General features: G+C 38.6%; 1 protein-coding gene across 4 annotated transcripts in view; it reads right to left on the bottom strand.

Annotated features, from left to right (window-relative positions):
• The window catches only part of MROH2B (maestro heat like repeat family member 2B), a 71,477-nt gene that overhangs the window by 26,628 nt on the left and 24,932 nt on the right, over positions 1–19,917 (bottom strand). For 3 of the 4 annotated variants that reach the window (XM_027604346.2, XM_027604348.2, XM_027604345.2), the window contains 6 exons: positions 16,740–16,856; positions 11,056–11,163; positions 10,359–10,511; positions 7,892–7,918; positions 7,070–7,189; positions 6,776–6,855 (listed from right to left, as the gene is read on the bottom strand). In XM_027604346.2, coding sequence (XP_027460147.1) covers positions 6,776–6,855; positions 7,070–7,189; positions 7,892–7,918; positions 10,359–10,511; positions 11,056–11,163; positions 16,740–16,856 — 605 coding nt within the window. The remainder of the gene's footprint in view (positions 1–6,775; positions 6,856–7,069; positions 7,190–7,891; positions 7,919–10,358; positions 10,512–11,055; positions 11,164–16,739; positions 16,857–19,917) is intronic. The other variant, XM_027604347.2, reaches the window with a different exon arrangement.

Here is a 19,917-nt window from a genome sequence, read left to right as displayed (position 1 = left end):
AGGAATGCACCCATTTCTTCCAGGTTATCTAATTTGCTGGCATAGAGTTGCTCATAATATGTTCTTATAATTGTTTGTATTTCTTTGGTGTTGGTTGTGATCTCTCCTCTTTCATTCATAATTTTGTTGATTTGGGTCCTTTCTCTTTTCTTTTTGATAAGTCTGGCCAGGGGTTTATCAATCTTGTTAATTCTTTCAAAGAACAAGCTCCTAGTTTCGTTGATCTGTTCTACTGTTCTTTTGGTTTCTATTTCATTGATTTCTGCTCTGACCTTTATTATTTCTCTTCTCCTGCTGGGTTTAGGCTTTATTTGCTGTTCTTTCTCCAGCTCCTTTAGGTGTAGGGTTAAGGTTGTGTATTTGAGACTTTTCTTGTTTCTTGAGAAAGGCTTGTATTGCTATATACTTTCCTCTTAGGACTGCCTTTGCTGCTTCCCAAAGATTTTGAACAGTTGTGTTTTCATTTTCATTGGTTTCCATGAATTTTTTTAATTCTTCTTTAATTTCCTGGTTGACCCATTCATTCTTTAGTAGGATGCTCTTTAGCCTCCATGTATTTGAGTTCTTTCCGACTTTCCTCTCGTGATTGAATTCTAGTTTCAAAGCACTGTGGTCTGAAAATATGCAGGGAATGATCCCAATCTTTTGGTACTGGTTGAGACCTGATTTGTGACCTAGGATGTGATCTATTCTGGAGAATGTTCCATGGGCCCTAGAAAAGAATGTGTATTCTGTTGCTTTGGGATGGAATGTTCTGAATATATCTGTGAAGTCCATTTGGTCCAGTGTGTCATTTAAAGTCTTTATTTCCTTGTTGATCTTTTGCTTAGGTGATCTGTCCATTTCAGTGAGGGGGGTGTTAAAGTCCCCCACTATTACTGTATTGTTGTCGAAGTGTTTCTTTGCTTTTGTTATTAATTGGCTTACATAATTGGCTGCTCCCATGTTAGGGGCATAGATATTTACAATTGTTAGATCTTCTTGTTGGATAGACCCTTTAGTAGGATATAGTGTCCTTCCTCATCTCTTATTATAGTCTTTGTTTTAAAATCTAATTTGTCTGATATAAGGATTGCCACCCCAGCTTTCTTTTGGTGTCCATTAGCATGGTAAATGGTTTTCCACCCCCTCACTTTCAATCTGGGAGTGTCTTTGTGTCTAAAATGAGTCTTTTGCAGACAGCATATCGATGGGTCTTGTTTTTTTATCCATTCTGATAGCCTGTGTCTTTTGATTGGGGCATTTAGCCCATTTACATTCAGGGTAACTACTGAAAAGTATGAATTTAGTGCCATTGTATTGCCTGTAAGGTGACTGTTACTGTATATTGTCTGTGTTCCTTTCTGGTCTATGCTGCTTTTAAGCTCTCTCTTTGCTTAGAGGACCCCTTTCAATATTTCTTGGAGGGCTGGTTTCGTGTTTGCAAATTCCTTTAGTTTTTGTTTGTCCTGGAAGCTTTTTATCTCTCCTTCTATTTTTAATGACAGCCTAGCTGGATATAGTATTCTTGGCTGCATATTTTCCTCGTTTAGTGCTCTGAAGATATCATGCCAGTCCTTTCTGGCCTGCCAGGTCTCTGTGGATAGGTCTGTTGCCAATCTAATCTTTCTACCATTGTAGGTTACATATCTCTTCTCCCGAGCTGCTTTCAGGATTTTCTCTTTGTCTCCGAGACTTGTAAGTTTTATTATTAGATGTCGGGGTATTGACCTATTTTTATTGATTTTGAGAGGGGTTCTCTGTGCCTCCTGGATTTTGATGCCTGTTTCCTTCCTCACTTTAGGGAATTTCTCTGCTATTATTTGCTCCAATATACCTTCTGCCCCTCTCTCTCTTTCTTCGTCTTCTGGGATCCCAATTATTCTAATGTTGTTTCATGTTATCGTATCGCTTATCTCTCGAATTCTGCCCTCATGATCCTGTAGTTGTTTCTCTCTTTTTCTCAGCCTCTTTATTTTCCATCATTTGGTCTTCTATATCGCTGATTCTCTCTTCTGCCTCATTTATCCTAGCAGTTAGTGCCCCCATTTTTGATTGCACCTCATTAATAGCCTTTTTGATTTCCACTTGGTTAGATTTTAGTTCTTTTATTTCTCCAGAAAGGGTTTCTCTAATAACTTCCACGATTTTTTCAAGCCCAGCTAGTATCTTTAAAGTCATGATTCTGAACTCTAGGTCCGACATCGTACTAATGTCCGTATTGAGTAGGTCCGTGGCTGACCGTACTAGTACTACTTCTTGTTCTTTTTGCTGAGGTGATTTTTTTCATCTTGTTATTTTGTCCAGAGGAGAATAGATGAATGACAGAACAAAATGCTAACAGGTTAACAATGTCCCCAGCAAATATACTCTATACAAATCAGAAAAGTCCTGAAACCAGGGGAAAAGAAAGGGAAGAAAGAAAAAAGAAAGAGAGAGAAAAAAACAAAAACAAAAACAGAAAAAGATAAAAACAAAAACAGACCAATACAAAGAAAACAGAATATGATCAAATATGATCAGGCTTGTGCCTAGATCAGTGCCACACACTAGATTTTGGGCGTATTTTGGTCTGTTAGAAAAAAGTGCCTCCTAAAATTTTAAAGGAAGAAAGACTTATATATGTACAAAATAAGGGTTGATACAATGAAGGGATGGAAGATGACTGTAAAGATGAAAATTATAAAAGAGTTTATAAAAGGAATTGATAAGATAAGAGGTTGTTTGAAAAAAGAAAGAAGAAGATTTAAAAAAAAAAGAAAAGGAAAAAAAAAGGGAGAGAATGTGATCAGGCAGGAGACTAGAACAAAGCCATACACTAGTGATTTAGGGTATATTTTGATCTGTTAAAAGAAACTGTATCTCAAAAATTTAAAGAGAGAACAACTTATATATATATATGCCGAAAATAAGGGTAACTACTATGAAGGGATAAAATATGACTCTAAAAATGAAAAATGAAAAATGTTTTTTTAAAAAAGGGATTGATAAGATGTTGGTTGAAAAAGGGAAAAAGAAAAATTAAAAAAAAAGTTAAAAAATTAACTTTGAAAAACTAATGAATCATGGTAAAAAAAAGCCATGAATTCTATGTGCAGTATTCCCCTAGCGCTGGAGTTCTCCCGTTCTCCTTGATCGGTAAACTTGGTCTTGGCTTGCTGGCTGTTCGTGCTGACCTTCTGGGGGCGGGGCCTGTTGCCGTGGTTCCCAAATGTCTTTGCGGAGGCGGAATTGCCCTGCCCTTGTCGGTCCGGGCTAAGCAAGCTGCTCGGGTTTGCTCTCAGGAGCTTTTGTTCCCTGCAAGCTCTGGTACAGCTTTGGAGGAACAGGGTGAAAAAGGTGGCCTCCCTATCTCCACCTGGAGGAGCTGAGAACTTGGGGCCCCGCTCCTCAGTGCGCCCCCAGAGAAAAGCAGTCACTCCCGTCTCCCCGGTCTCCGGCCGCACTCCGCGCTCACCCGGCCTGTGACCGAGTGTTTCTATCTCTGGCACCCGACCCCGTGTGGAGTCTCCAAACCCAGCAGATCCCTGCGGTGCGCTCTCGCGCCGCTCCTCCCCGGGGGAGGAAGGGGCGTCTCCCCGGCTCTGCCGCTTGTTGGGTCCCTGCTGGAGGAGCAGTGGCCCGACTGGGCCGCGGATCACAGTTTATGGCAACCCCGAGCTGAGAACCTGCGCCTTGGCTCCCTCTCTGCAGCCGGCTTCCCCGCTCCGATGCCTGGGAGCTCTGGCGCACTCAGGCACCCCCGGTCTTTCTGTGACCCCGAGGGTCCTGAGACCACACTGTCCCGCGAGGGTTCCACCCCCCGCTTAGCCACTGGAGCGACGTCCCTCAGCGGAGCCGACTTCTAGAAGTTCCGATTTTGTGCTCCGCGGCTCTAGCACTTGCCAGAAGCGGCCGCCGGAGGCCCCCTCCCCCGCCGTCTATCCTCCCGAATATCGCCTCGGATTCACTTCTCCGCACGCCCTACCTTCCAGTAAGTGGTCGCTTCTCTGTTCAGTTGTTGCTACTCTCTTCTTCGATCTCCTGTTGAGTTCGTAGGTGTTCAGAATGGTTTGATCCCTATTAGCTGAATTATTGGTATCAGACGAAATCCAGGTCTCCTACTCCTCCGCCATCTTGCTCCACCTCTCAGAGCCTAGTTAATTCTTAACTCATCTTCAAGATTTATTTGAGCTTTCTTCAAACTTCACTTATCTTTGTAAACATGACAACCTGTGCCTTCCCTTATGTTGGTTCTTACTACATTTCAGAGAAATTAGGTGGGTATGTTTTGCATCTATTTTACCCAGTAGGCAAGGCCATATTTTGTTAATGATTATCCTTTTTAAATCTATCTCCATGCCTGATACATGGATGACACTGAATAATATTTATTGAACCAAATTGTCAGCTTTAATAAAAGTTCAGAGAGCACTTTTCGCACAATGGTGTTCACCAAAATATTATTTATAGTTTTAAAAACTGACAAATATAGCAAGAGGAGGTTGGTTAAGTAATATGAGACACATCTATGCAATAAGTTATTAAGCAGTCATTGAAAATGCTGTTTCTTACCTCAATATAATAAAGGCCATATATGAAAAGCCTACAGCTAATATATATCAATGGTGAAAGACTGTACATTTTTCCTCTAAGATTCAGAGGAAAAGCTAAGATCAGTAACAAGATAAGGATGCCTGCTTTTGCCACTTTTATTCAACATAATACCATAAGTCCTAGTCAGAGCTATTAGGCAAGAAAAAGAAATAAAAGCCATCTAGATTGGAAAGGAAGAAGTAAACTATCTCCGTTTGCAGATGACATGATCTTATAGGTAGAAAACCCTACAGTTCACAAAAAATTGTTAGAATAAACAAACAATGTTGTAGAATACAAAATGAGCACACACAAATCAGTTGTTTCTATACATTAACAATGAACAATCAAAAAGGAAATTAACAATTCCATTTACAATAGCATCAAAAAGAATAAAATACTTTATTTAACCAAGGAAGCAAAAGACTTGTACACTGAAAACCATGAAACATTGTTAAAGGAAATTAAAGAAGATACAAATAAATGGAAAAACATCCTACGTTCATGTATTTGAGAACTTACTATTGTTAAGATACCCATATTACCCAAAGCAGATTATAGATTTAATGTAATCCCCAAAAAATCCCAATGGCAGTTTTTGTAGAAATAGAAAAATTCATCCTAAAATTCATATGAAATCTCAAGGGATCCCAAATAGCCAAAATCATCTTGAAAAGGGACATGGTTAGTTTCCATTAAGGTCACGATCTCAGGGTCCTGGGATTCAGCCCCGTGTGGGGCTCTGAGCTCAGCGGGGAGTCTGCTTGAGATTCTCTCTCTCCCTCTGCCCCTCCCCCTGCGTGTGCACTCTCTCTCTCTAAAATAAATAAATAAATCTTAAAAAAGAAACCAGAAAAAAACAAGTTTTGGCCAAAATATGGAAAAATTAGAACGCTTATGCCCTGATCATAGGAATGTAAAATGGTATCACTGCTATAAAAAGCAGTATGGTAATACCTCAAAAAATTAAAAATAATAGAATTATCATATGATCCAGCAATCCTACTTTTGGGTATATACTCAAAAGAATTGAAAGCAAGGTCTAGAAGAGATATTCATGGACCCGTGTTCATTAGCGGCACTATTCACAGCAGTCAAAATATGAACACAACCCAAGTACCCATTGGATGAATGGATTAACAAAATATAGTGTATACACTAAATGGAACATTATTCAGCCTTAAAAAGAAATGAAATTTTGACACATGTTATCACATGGATGGACATCATTCTAGTGAAATAAGCAAGGCACAAAAAGAAATACTGCATGATTCCATTTATATTAGGTAACTGAAGTATGTAATTCATAAACACAGAAGGTAGAATGGTGGTTGCCAGCACTGGTGGGAGGAGGGAATGGGGAGTTTGTTGTTTAATGTGTATACAGCTTCAGTTTTGCAAGATGGGAAGAATTCTTGAGGTTGATAGCATAACAATACGATTGTACTTAACACTACTGAAATATACACTTAAAAATGGTTAAGATGATACATTTTATGGGTATTTTACCACAGTGAAAATATTCCTTTAAAACAATGAAGAACAATGTTGGTGAAGAATTGGTAATAATGGGGGAATATGTAAGGAGAAGTAAGGAAAAAGTAAGATGCACAGCCATATGTAGAGTAGGTTCTCAGCTCTGTACTTAACATGAAGAATTAGGTATAAAAACTTGAAAGGCATATACCAAAATGTTGAAAATAAGGGGTGATTTTTATTATTTTTTAAAAAGTTTTTATAGTTTCCAAGTTTTAACTATGAATTTATATTTCTTTTACTGCAGGGGGAAAATATTATTTTAAAAATTTGGTTAAAATCATTTTCTTCTGCTGGTTTATTGCTACTAACCAACTAAAATATGATTAGGGCTTTCATAGGTTTTTAATGGGAATATTAAAATTTGCCAAGGTCTAGGAAGAGACATTTCCTTCTGCACAGAAACTTCAGTCCTCCTGTATCAATAAATCTAACTCCTCTGAGTAGCTCTTTATCCCTGTCAGTCATCGAAGGGTCGGCCTCTCAGTCAGTTCTGTAAGTTTGAAAAGAGGGAAAAGCCCCTATTTGAGAAAGAAAAAAAAAAAAACAACAACCCATTGATGAGCTGTGTTCAATTTGGGGGGAGGGTACACTGGAGTATCCACTGATTGATAAGTCAGTTGATCAGAAGGAGGATTTTGGGGAGGAAATATTTTTTTAAGCGAGAGCAAGAAAACTTTTCTACCTGAGGTATCTGATGGCGATTAAGGCTTTCCACCGAACAGGGCTAGCTAGGGAATCCAGGGGCTCATCCCTGATGAAGTCCTGCAACACAAAGGCGGGGGGAATTCTAGAAAGGATCTGGGGGAGTTTCCAGAAGCAGCTGCAGCCCCATTGGACTGTTGGGTGCCCTTGGTCCATATAATGGCAGAGATCTGTTACCAGGGACTGGCGCATTGTACCCATTTAAAAAAAGACAGCTCTGACTCTTGGTAACAGACTTTTCAAGACCTTGCCCATGTCCTCTCTGCACACTTACCAGCATGTAACCCAGCAGCACCTCCTTGTAGGAGAACTTGAATCCCTTATCCTCAGCATCGTGGACAGCAATCCCAATCTCAGTGATAGTTCTTGTGAAACTCATTTGCAGATCCATGTCCTAAAGCAAAATGATTCACAGCGCAATCCAAAGTCTTGGGTTCCATACCTGGCTCTATAAACCGTTCTTGACTTAGGGTTGAACTATGTACCCAGACAGAAATGAGAATCTCTGCTTCTTTTGTTATCTTTACCTCAGTCCAGGGTCAAAGTTGCAGGGAAGTTAAAAACCAAGGTCAAATTCTACTCCCCCCCAAACCCTGTCCCCCATAGATTGAGGTTCTATACAGCAGTGGCTTTCAAACTTTTTGGACCATAAACCACACAAACTTTAGGAAACAGTTTACATGCACTATATATACATATAACATTATATATATATAATAACTGAAATGAAAGTTTTATGATACTTCTTATTGCTAAATGCAATGTACTCTTCTAAATTTCTCTTTTATTTCATTACAAAAATTTGCTGGTTGTGATCTGTTAGATCTATTAGACTGATTTCATGGTCTTCTGGTGGGTCACAGCACGTAGTTCTAAGAACACTGCTCTAGGTTGCAGTATAACTCCCAAACCACCTGGAACCAAATATATCTCTCTGTTCTGTCCTGATTAGTCTCAGGGATCCTGGCTTCAGGATCGGATTGATTAGTTATATGTTGGGATTTTTTCCTCTGGAATCAAACCAAGAGGACATCTATGCCTACTGCATTTCCAGGGAGCATGCTATGTATTCAAATATATCAAATATATTGCATACCTTGCTCATCACAGACATGCCCAGAACCTGCAAAACCAAAGGCAAAAGCAGATACTAGAGCAGCAGTTAAGAGTTCCCTCCACCAGCAAAAAGACCCACCCACCAACCTGAAAACAACAGCTAAGGAGGTCACTGAGTCTTGCTAAAGGGCAAGGGGCTGTTCACTTCCTCCCCCATTTCCAAAATGAGACCCTGTACATTGGCAGACTTTTTCCCCAGGTGAGTCTAATCTACAGAAAGCAGCATAAAGAAATCAAGCCTTTGGGTTTCAAGCCTCATGATTTAAAGAGGTTCTACCAGACTTCGATAAGAATAAGGGTAGAGGCTTTTGGCAGAAAGAGCAGTGAAAAGCTATAAAATGAAAGTTAATAGGGCAGCTGACTTTGGAACCGAGATACAGTCAGTTCTGCTATGATGCTTGCCTTGAAAAATGCAAATTTATTTCAGTGAAATTGGTATGTGAGTAAATACTTCTAGTACATTCTGAATTTTGTGTTTGCTTATGCATAGTTTTGTCCATGACAGCAAAAGGTGAGCTAGCTGAACTGACCCGTGTGGGAATACTCACACGAACACCTCAAACATGCCAACTGGTTCAGTTTACCATGGTATGAGCTGTTTCCCATTCAAATCTGCCATTCTAGCTGTCTGTCTGATTTCAGGTGACCTTTCGTCCTTATCACCATTTCACAATCAACTTGTAACTTTCCCAAGTGAATTCAGGTGTTTTTCAAGAAAAAATGCTATAATTTTTTTGTAGTTTTTATGTACTTCTTAGATGGTTTTTAAAATTAGATCTCAGGGGCACCTGGGTGGCTCAGGTCATGATCTCAGGGTCCTGGGCTCAAGCCCTGCGATGGGCTCCCTGCTCCATGGGGAGACTGCTTCTCCCTCTCCCCCCCCACCCCCCTGCTTGTACTCTCTCTCGCTATCTCTCTCTCAAATAAATAAATAAAATCTTAAAAAAATAAAATTAGATTCCTATTTTTTATATGTCCTTGATGGGGTTTTTGAACGTTGTGCCCCTCCCCCATTTTCTCCATAATTCCTGTGTTTTTCTTGTACTATCTTGTGCATATGTTGTGCTACAGAAGAATTGACTGTACCTTGAAAGTGTACAGTCATCCTTATCTAAGACATCTTTATCTCCTTTCCTCTTGTATTCTTATCATAATATTCCTCAATGATTGACTAAAAATTAATATAACATGAACCATCTTTTTTTCAATTATGTTTTTGGTTTTCATCATTGCTTATCAAATTTTGGGTACATCAGAATCACCTTTTGAGGAGCATGTCAAAAATACATATTCAGAGATCCATCCCTGAAGACTGTGACTCTCTAGGATCTAAGGATCTAAGGATCTCTATTTTTAACAGGGCTCCAGGTAGTTCTCATGCAACTGAAGTGTGAGGATCACTGCCCTATTCCCTTCCACCGGCATACACTTATATCTGTGATATCACGAGTTCCCTATGATTCCATTCTTATCACATACACCCATGAATAAATGTCAAGAACAGATTTACCAAACAGGTGGTGTGTGGAGAACGCAGAAGCAGAGATAAGGGAGCATAAGGTACAAGCCCTAACATCAAGGTGCTGACAATCTAATGTGGGAACAGATGTGCATGTAATCAGTAGAAGCTTCTGAAACCTAGCTATGGATAAGAATCACTTCTAAACCTCTTAAAAATACAGATGTCAGATTCCAACCCAGACCTACAGAATCAATCTCCCTGAAAAATGGCTCTGGGAAGCTGTATTTCAAATTTGATCCCAAGGTGATTTTTAGGTGGTTAACCTGGTACTTGTCAGCAAAATGGCCAAATTGACAATATATCTAAAGCACTTTATTAAAGATATAAAAAGTACTATAGGGGACAGAAATGATCAGATGAATTCCAACTCAGTTGTAGGGTTCTGAGGCAGGAATATTCCTGGCCTATTTGAGGAACATCAAGGACAGGAAGGGTGACTGGTATGAATGTGTGTGTTGGGGAGTGTGTAGAATGGTACAACATGAGGTAGATTAAGTAGGTTGATTAATAATGTATTTTTATTCATTTAAAAATACATGTGTCGCACTTATTATTCGTGAGGCAAGGTTAAACTACCATCAGTAACACTTCAGAGACTATAACAGGGAAGTAATGAACCAGCTGCTCTAAAGTAGTACTGGAGTAATTATTTTAAGTTCAGACTTGGGGGAGACTGCTATGGGTACTTGGTCTAGGAAGGTATCATAGGCCATGAACTACCCAAAGCCTTAGGCAAGAAATGAATTACCTGGCCCTGTTTCATAATGCATTTTTCTGTTCTTTTATGTTCTCATCTTCCAAACATAACAGATGCTATCTTGCCTTTTGTCTGTATCCTTTGAGCATGAATATTCCCAAGAGGTGAGCCCCTCCAAAGTTTAGGAACCCCAGCCCGGAAATTGAGGCACCCTGTGCTGGCTGTTACCTGAGAGCACTGGCCATAAAGAAACAGGACTTGGGAAACAATGTCTTGATCAAGCCTGGTGAGGAGTTGACCCTTGGGAGCATGGAGGGCCACGGCTCCATAGATTACCATGACATCAGTCTTGGTCAGGCTCTTTTTCCCAGAAAAAATACCCTGAAAGAGAGACATGAAAACTATGACTGAAGGTGTTTCCTTTCCTCCATGTTGCTTCCTAGTCTTACGGACCACGACAGGGCTTAAGAAATGGGACTGAGATGATGAAAATTAGTCTAAAACTGATACTCTTGCTTGGTCACATTTAAACACCTGGGACTGTATTGTGAATCTATCGGGCTTTAAAAGAGGTCCCCGTGAGAAAGCTTGGGTTAATTTTTATTTATTAAATCCCTTTCCTTCAGGGGAGCAGAGTGTACACAGTGGAAACTGGCCATGAGAACTGAGCAGCTGGTAGAGGGACAAAACTAGGCACACAGAGAACTCCTTAGGACCTTCCAGGTCAGCATTAGTGACAGAAACTGGAGTAGACCTGTTAGACAGCTGGTCATTCTACAAGGTCTGGGCTTGGGCAGTTCTCACCTGGAATAAAGACCTGGGGACAGGAACAAGTATGATATGGAAAAGGATGTTTACTGAAGGAATCAGTGTCGTTTGCCCTCGCTCTGACCAAAGCTTTGGGAGAGAAGGTTATTCCTTTTACCTTACATCGATTCATGAAAAACTTTTCCCGATCTTGGAATGTTTTAAGAACTTTTAAAACAGTATCCAAGTGGCTCTCAGCACAGTATCCTAAAATAGATGTTATTCCCTAAAGTCAGAAAAGATAGGAGTTTTGAGTTTAACCATTCACTATTCAACAAATATTTATGGAGCACCTGTTATGTGTCAGGCACTCTTCTAGGTGCTGGGGACACAACAGTGAACAGAACACACCCAAACTCCCCATCCTTGTGGTGCACACAATCAGGGGAAGTGACATTAAATAAGCACATAAATTCAGTAAACATATAAATATATAGTATTTCAAGGGTGACCCATGCTATGGACATAAGGAAAACAAGGAAAGAGAATAGCTGCTGTAGGTTAGGGGGAGTTCTCAATTTAAATAGGGCAGCTAGAGAAGGCTTCATAAACAGGGTGACAATTGAGCAGTATTCTGAAATAAATGAGGGAGCAAGTCAGTGGACTGTGTGGGAAGGAGAGTTTTAAACAGGATGGGGAAAATGGTGTTAGAAATAATGCCAAAAGCAATAAGATAACAGAACATCTGAGGAGGAGAAAATAAATAACATAATAAAAAAACAGTTTCAAAAGTTCTGGAAGTCTAGTGGTTTCTGAACGTTTAATATGGAAGAAAGGATCCTCTAAACATCTCAAAATGTCTGAGGAGAATGTATAACAAAATACACTAAAAAATTTTTTTTATACTAGGTGGTCTTTATTAGCCTGGGGGGTTTTTCTTTTCTTTTTTATTTTTTAAATACACACACACTATCCACATTCACATACATTCTGCAGCCTAGTTAGGGTAAAGAATAGGCCAAATTGCTTTGAAAAAGCACTCCAGGTTATGCTTATGTTTTCTCTAGGTTGAAAATCAATGGTATATAAGGTTACTTTCAGCTTGTAAATTCAATGATTTTTAAGTTTATGGTCATACCCTTAAGTTAAAAAGTCAAGATCAAAATATACTAAAAATACTTTTATTAAGGATAATTGAAATTCATTTTTCAACATTTTTACAAACCCAGTTAAATAAATGAAACATTGATCCTGGGATGCTGGTTCAATATTCACAAATCAATCAACATAATACACCACATCAACAAAAGGATAAAAACCATATAATCATTTCAATAGATGCAGAAAAAGCATTTGACAAAGTGCAACATCGATTCATGATAAAAACCCTCAACAAAGTACATTTAGAAGGAACATACCTCAACATGGTAAGACCACATATGAAAAACCCACAGCTAACATGATACTCAATGGTGAAAAACTGAGAGCTTTTGCCCTAAGATCAGGAACCAGACAAGGAAGTCCACTCTCACCACTTTTATTCAACATAGTACTGGAAGTCCTAGCCACAACAATCAGACAAGAAAAAGAAATAAAATGCGTACAAATTGATAAGGAAGAAGTAAAACTTTCACTATTTGCAGATATTATACTCTGCATAGAAAATCCTAAAGATTACCAAAAAATTAGTAGAACTGATAAATGCATTCAGTAAGGTCACAGGACACAAAATTGGTATACAGAGATCTGTTGCATTTTTATACACTAATAATGAAATAGCAGAAAGAGAAATTAAGAACATAATCCCCACTTATAATTGCACCAAAATAATAACATACGTAGGAATAAACCTAACTAAGGAGGTGAAAGACCTGTACTCTGAAAACTATAAAACACTGATGAAAGAAATTGAAGATGACACAACTGGGAAGTTATTCCATGCTCATGGATTGGAAGAACAAATATTGTTAAAGTGTCCATACTACCCAAAGCAATCTACAGACTTAATGAAACCCCTATCAAAACACCAACAGCATTTTTTTTCACAGAACTAGAACCAATACTCTTAAAATTTGTATGGAACCACAAAATACCCTGAATAGCAAAAGCAATCTTGAAAAAGAAGAATAAAACTGAAGGTATCACAATCCCAGATTTCAAGATACACTACCAAGCTGTAATATTCAAAAAGTACGGTGTTGGCACAAACATAGACAAATAGATCAATAGAACAGAATAGAGAGCCCAGGAATAAATCCATGATTATGTGGTCAATTAATCTTTTGACAAAGGAGGCAAGAATGGTGCTGGGTTGAAGATTATTTGACCATCGAGTTGAGGGTCCATATCTAGGCTCTTTGTTCTGTTCCATTGGTCTGTATGTCTGTTTTTGTGCCAGTATCATGCTGTCTTGGTGATCACTGCTTTGTATGGTGACTAACATAACATAATAAAATTAAATTAAATTAAAAAAAAAGAATGGTGCTGGGAAAACTAGACAGCTACATATAAAAGAATGAAACTGGACCACTTTCTTACACCATACACAAAAATAACCCAAAATGCATTAAGGACTTAAATGTGGGACTTGAAACTATAAAAATCCTAGAAAAGAGCAAAGGCCGTAATTTCTCGGACATTGGCCATAGCAACATTTTTTCTACATATGTCTCCTGAGGCAAGGGAAACAAATGCAAAAATAAACTATTAGGACTACATCAAAATAAAAAGCTTCTGCACAGCAAAGGAAACAATCAACAAAACTAAAAGACAACCTACAGAATGGGAGAAGATATTAGCAAATGACATATCTGAAAAAGGGTGAGTTTCCAAAATATATAAGGAACTTACAGAACTCAACACCCAAAAAACAGATATCCAATTAAAAATGGGCAAAGGATATGAACAGACATTTCTCCAAAGGAGACATACAGATGGCCAACAGACACATGAAAAGATGCTCAACATCACTCATCAGTCATCAGGGAAATGCAAATCAAAACTACAGCGAGATATTACCTCACACCTGTCAAATGGCTAAAATCAAAACCACAAGAAACAAGTGTTGGCAAGGATGTGGAGAAAGGGGAACCCTCTTACACTGTTGGTGGGAATGCAAACTGGTGCAGGCACTCTGGAAAACAGTATGGAGGTTCCTCAAAAAGTTAAAAATAGAACTGCCCTATGACCCAGCAATTGCACTACTAGGTATTTACTCAAAGGATACAAAAATACAGATTTGAAGGGACACATGCACTGTTTATAGCAGCATTATCAACAGTAGCCAAATTATGGAAAGAGCCCAAATGTCTATTGACTGATGAATGGATAAAGCAGACGTGGTATACATATAATATTACTCAACATCAGAAAGAATGAAACCTTGCCATTTGCAATGACGTGAATGGAACTAGAGAGTATTATGCTAAGCGAAATAAGTCAGTCAGAGAAAGACAAATACCCTATGATTTCACTCATATGTGGAACTTAAGAAACAAAACAGATGATCATATGGGAAGGAAAAAAAAAGAGAGAGGGAAGCAAATCATAAGAGACTCTTAATGATAGAGAACAAACTGAGGGTTGATGGAGGGAGGTGGGTGGGGGATGGGCTCAATGGGTGATGGGTATTAAGGGAGCCACTTGTGATGAGTATTGGGTGTTATATGAAAGTGATGAATCACTAAATTCTATACCTGAAACCAATTTTACCATATATATTAACTAACTAGAATTTTAAAAATTGAAAAGGAAAAAAGAGAAAAAATAATAATATACTAATACTAAGTAAAAAGTAAGAAGTCAGAACTTCTGCTAAAATCCATCTATCAATGATATCAAAGATAACAAACAGTCCTTTTCTGAATACAGTTTCAAAGCAGCTACACTCCATTGCTCTTTTAGTAAAGAATAATTATCCAATTAGAGTTGGATACAGAAGTTGGTTCCTGGAAACTATTCACATTAACATCAAAGAGAACCCATGACTTGCTAAAAAATGTCTGGCAAGTCAAAACATTTCAACTCTTCCCAACTCCTCCCCCACCCATGTATATTCAGGTATAGAATTTGGGAAATATAAACCAAAGAACATTAATGAAAAACCAAAAATCATCCAGAATCCTCCACCCAAACATAATGACTACTTAATATTTGGTATATTTCCTTCTAGTTTTTATAATTGTAAAAATTAGGATCACTCTCTTTATTCAGCTTTGTATCTTCATGTTTTGCACTTAATATTAAAAACACTTTTCCATGTTGCTAAATAGTTTTCAAAAACATGACTTCTAATGATTGTGTAGTATGATACACCATACTCATTATAACCATTCCCCCACTGTCAAAATTTGCAATATAATAAGTAATGCTGTGATAAATATCTAAATCAATTTTTTAAAAAAAGGAAAACAGAACTACCCTACAATCCTGTAATTGTTCTACTGGAAATTTACCCAATGAATACAAAAACACTAATTTGAAAGGATATATGCACCCTTACGTTTATAGCAGCATTATCTACAATAGCCAAATTATGGAATCAGCCCAAGTGTCCACTGGTAGATGAATGGATAAAGAAGATGGGGTATATATATATAATGAAATATTACTCAGCCATAAAAAAGAATGAAATCTTACCATTTGCAACAACACGGATGGAGCTAGAAAATACAATGCTAAGCGAAATAAGTCAGTCAGAGAAAGATAAATACCATACCGCTTCACTCATATGTAGAACTTAAGAAACAAAACAAATGAACAAATTAACCAAGGGACAAAAAAAGAGAAGGAGAGAGAGAGACAAACCAAGAAACAGACTCAGCTATTGAGAATAAACTAAAGGCTACCAGAGGGGAGGCTGGCCATCTATATGTCTTCTTTGGAAAAATGTCTATTCCTGTCTTCTGCCCATTTTGTAACTGGATTATTTGTGTTTTGGGGTGTTGAGTTCTGTAAGTTCTTTATATATTTTGGATACTAAGCCTTTATCAGATATGTTATTTGCAAATACCTTCTCCCATTCTGTAGGTTGCCTTTTAGTTTTGTTGATTGTTCCCTTCACTGTGCAGAAGCTTTTTACTTTGATGAAGCCCCAATAGTTTATTTTTACATTTGTTTCCCTTGCCTCAGGAGACATCTAGTAAGAAGCTGCTACGGCTGATGTCAAAGAGATTACTGCCTGTGTTCTCTTCAAGGATTTTAATGGTTTCCTGTCTCATATTTAGGTCTTTAATCCATTTTGAATTTATTTTGTGTATGGTGTAAGAAAGTGGTCCAGTTTTATTCTTTTGCATGTTTCTGTCCAGTTTTCCCAACACCATTTGTTGAAGAAACTGTCTTTTTTCCATTTGATATTTTTTTCTTCTTTGTCGAAGATTAATAGACCATATAATTGTGTGTTCATTTCTGGGTTCTCTATTCTGTTCCTTAGATCTATGTGTCTATTTTTTGTGCCAGTACCATACTGTCTTGTTCACTACAGCTTTATAATATAACTTGAAGTCCGGAATTGTGATGCCTCCAGCTTTGCTTTTCTTTTTCAAGATTGCTTTGGCTATTTGGGGTCTTTTGTGGTTCCATAGGTAAAGGGGTTTAAGAGTACACATCATGATGAGCACTACATTATACACCTGAAACTTATATAACACTGTATGTCAAGTGTACTAGAATTAAAATAAAAAAATAGCAAAGCATTGATATTTAAATAGGGAAGCATCATTTTCTGAAAAATTCTGTTGGATTATAATCAATGTATCCATGGATTCTTGGTAAGTAAGACATTGTCATAAGACCTGTCAGTGGCTTTCCAGATGGAATTAATTATCATCATCATAAGAGGAAATTGAGAGAAAGGGGTCCCACCTGTCGCTGATCCCCCAGTTGGTGGGGAGCAATCAGAAATTCCTCAGTCTGTGAGCTTACAAAGTCTGTATCTTGGCAGGATGCTAAGGTGGTTCCCAAGGCTTTCCAAAGGAATTTCTAGAAAATAAAAGATAAGCAACAGCATGTTAAATGTTGGAAAGAAAAACTCCAATGAAAAGTGGAAAGCATTAGAACAGTCATCCACAGGAAGGAAATTTGGGTGATTTAATGACTACTTACTAAACATGTACTTCAAGTATTATCTCTTCCTGAAAGTGTTTTCTCCCCCTGCCTACACTCCCCCAGGCTCTGTCCTTACCTGTGCTCTTTTGTATTCCTCTATGCCTTGTGCTACGCCATTATAATAACTTTTACTTCATAGTAACGTTCAATTTTCTTGTTTGTCTTTGTGCTCAGAATTTCAGTTCTCCGTTAACAGAGGGTCTTACTGATTACTTTCAGTGTACAGTTCCTGGTAGCTAATAAATGCTCAATAAATGCTTTTAGAATGCACATGTCAATGAAAATAAGGTTATTCGAAGATGATGTCATCAGATAGTTTCAATCTCTGAAGTATATTAACTTATTTTATAGTTTAGGAGATTTAACCTATAATAGTTTTGAGAATAATACTTTGTAAGTTCTATTATTATCTCTCTCTCAGGAGTAGAGTGAGTTGTCCAGAAGTGCTACAGAATGGTGTCCAGGGTGAAGGAGAAAAGTCATACGGGAACTTTTACATACATGTTGTGTCTTTAGCAAGGGACTCTGAGTGAATTGGGGAGGAAAAACTCCCGATGAAAGAACACTGGCAAGAGAGTATGTGAGAGATCATTCTGTGGCTTCCACATCCCTTAGAGTTGGTGAGAATGTTGGATTCATTATGCTAGCCCTAACACGGATACTTCTGCAATGTCCAGATGGAGAAAAGGCAAGCAGGACAGACATGACTTCCTCTTCTCTTTCATTATGAGCTACAAGATTTAGAAGTTAAGGCTGAGGGAACAGGGTAGCCCAAGAGTGACTTCTGTTTGAACACCACAACACATGTCTGGATGTAAATATGTGTATGTATATGTGTGTATACACATACGTGTGTGTTACATATAGATAGATCTATATTCTTGTGGAGGTAAGATACAAGGAAAATATTCACAAGAGAAGATACTTGCCATATGGCTAGAAAAATGAGGTCATGAAGTCCTAATTTGTTTTCTAAGACAAATCATTTGTAGCTATGTAATATCAGATTGCCATCTCCTTATTTAAAATGTCCATCTTGTCACACACAGGAGAAAAAACTGGCCAGTTGCAGGTTTATTCCAAGGACTCTGTAGGGCTTGAAGGATTGTAGTGATTGAGTGATCATTATGGATCAGAAGGAATCTATGGCACAGGAGGAAAGGAAAAACTGGTAGCAACCGGGAGAGTTCAGTTAGTACACTCAGGAGAAATTGTACATATCAGGCCAGCTAGGGGTGAGTGGTGACACCTGAGGTGACAGAACAGGAGGAACAACTGACCGAGCAAGAATCTGATGAGGCAGCACCCATTGCACTCTTGGATTTCTGGGCAAAAAGCCCCCATGATAGTGTAACTATGATGAGAAAAACTGTGTACCACACAGGAGTAAATATGAATTAGGGCTAAAGCTGCTAGAGTCCACTTAACCCCACGTTGGAGGAGGGACAAGGGAGAGCCTGGAAGAGTCCTGTGTGGCAGAAAAAAACCCCAATGTTATGAAGGGGACTTTTGTGTAATGGGCTGGCCTCAGTGCCCCCAGTACTGTTGAGCTGTTGTCTCTCGGCTGATGTTGGTCAGATTCAGTGTCCTGTGCATTCCTCCTTTGAGAATTGGCAAGGCATGCTAGAAATCAGGAACCCCAAACTGGGAAAAAATGTGGCCAATTGCAAAAATAGCCAGAACCTTTCTATCTCACCTCCATCCATGCCTCCTTACTGTGAGAGTTTGCAGCCCCTTCTTTTACTACAGTCTATTTTGTCACTCCTCAAATCTGGGCTGGCCTGGTGACTTGCTTTGGCCCACAGAATGTGGCAGAAGTAATAGTGTGCCTCTGCTGAACCTAGACCTCAAGAGACCTTGTGTACTCCATTGCCACAACCATGAGAACAAGCCTGGGCTGCCCTGCTGGAGGAGGAGAGACCACAAGGAACAGAAACAAGTTGTCCTAGTTGAGATTATGGCAGACCAGCCAATCCCAAGTATATGCCAGTGGGACTAGTTGAGCTCAAATGATTGCCCAGCTGAGTTCAGCCCACAATGTCAACCTGGAAAATTGTAAATGAAGCAGAAAGCTATTATTTTAAGCCACTAGGGGTAGTTTGCTATGCAGCTAAAACTAATTGGCACACTCTTACTTTCCTGTTGTTAAGTATAATGGCTGAGAGCCATTTAAGCAGCTCATGGTTTGAGTTGCTCTGCCTGTCCATACCACCATTACCTTGGACTCATCTCGTGAATCTGGAAGTGTATTACATGAGATGCACAAGTCTAGTTTGTATATGTGAAGATGAGGCATTGCTCACCAAATCCTCTTGATGAGCATGTCTGCAGGATTGATAGACCAATTTGGAGAACCAGTACTCTACCAAATTAGAGAATCAATCAGTGAGAGAAATTTTGAATATTGAATAGGAGAGTTGAAAGTTGATAAAAAATAATTTGTTGGGACAGACACTACTAGACTTGATGAGTTAGGAAATGTTTTTCCAGGAAAAAAATTAGAAATGTTGTAACCATAATGATAACCTTGATCTACTTTTTATTGAGCACAAGTCTTGGGCCAGGCACATACTTCACTAGGGACTTTATATACTTTATCTTGTTGAACCCTTATATCACTACAGTCCTCAGAGCTGGATGTAATTTCCATTTTAGGTGAATATACTGAGGCTTCAGAGAGGTTAAATAATTTTCCTACACTTACATATGTAGTACATAGCAGAAGCTGGATTCAAACCTCATTGAGAATGAATGGCTCCAACGCAGAGGGCTAGGTAGAAGCCATTTGGGGACAAAAGAAGGAGAAGAGTGGCTTTTGAGCATTCTTTTATCTCTAAGTTTTTGTTAAATTGCAGTAGATTGTTTCTTGTAGCCAGCCTCACAAAACTGGCCCAGTGGAAACCAAGATATTTAAATTTATGTCAAACCAGTGCTG

The sequence above is a fragment of the Zalophus californianus genome, chromosome 5, assembly GCF_009762305.2.
Source record: "Zalophus californianus isolate mZalCal1 chromosome 5, mZalCal1.pri.v2, whole genome shotgun sequence".
Classification (NCBI taxonomy): Eukaryota; Metazoa; Chordata; class Mammalia; order Carnivora; family Otariidae; genus Zalophus; species Zalophus californianus.
The sequence above is the reverse complement of the archived record's forward strand: the minus strand, read 5'-3'. Positions and strand labels throughout refer to the sequence as shown.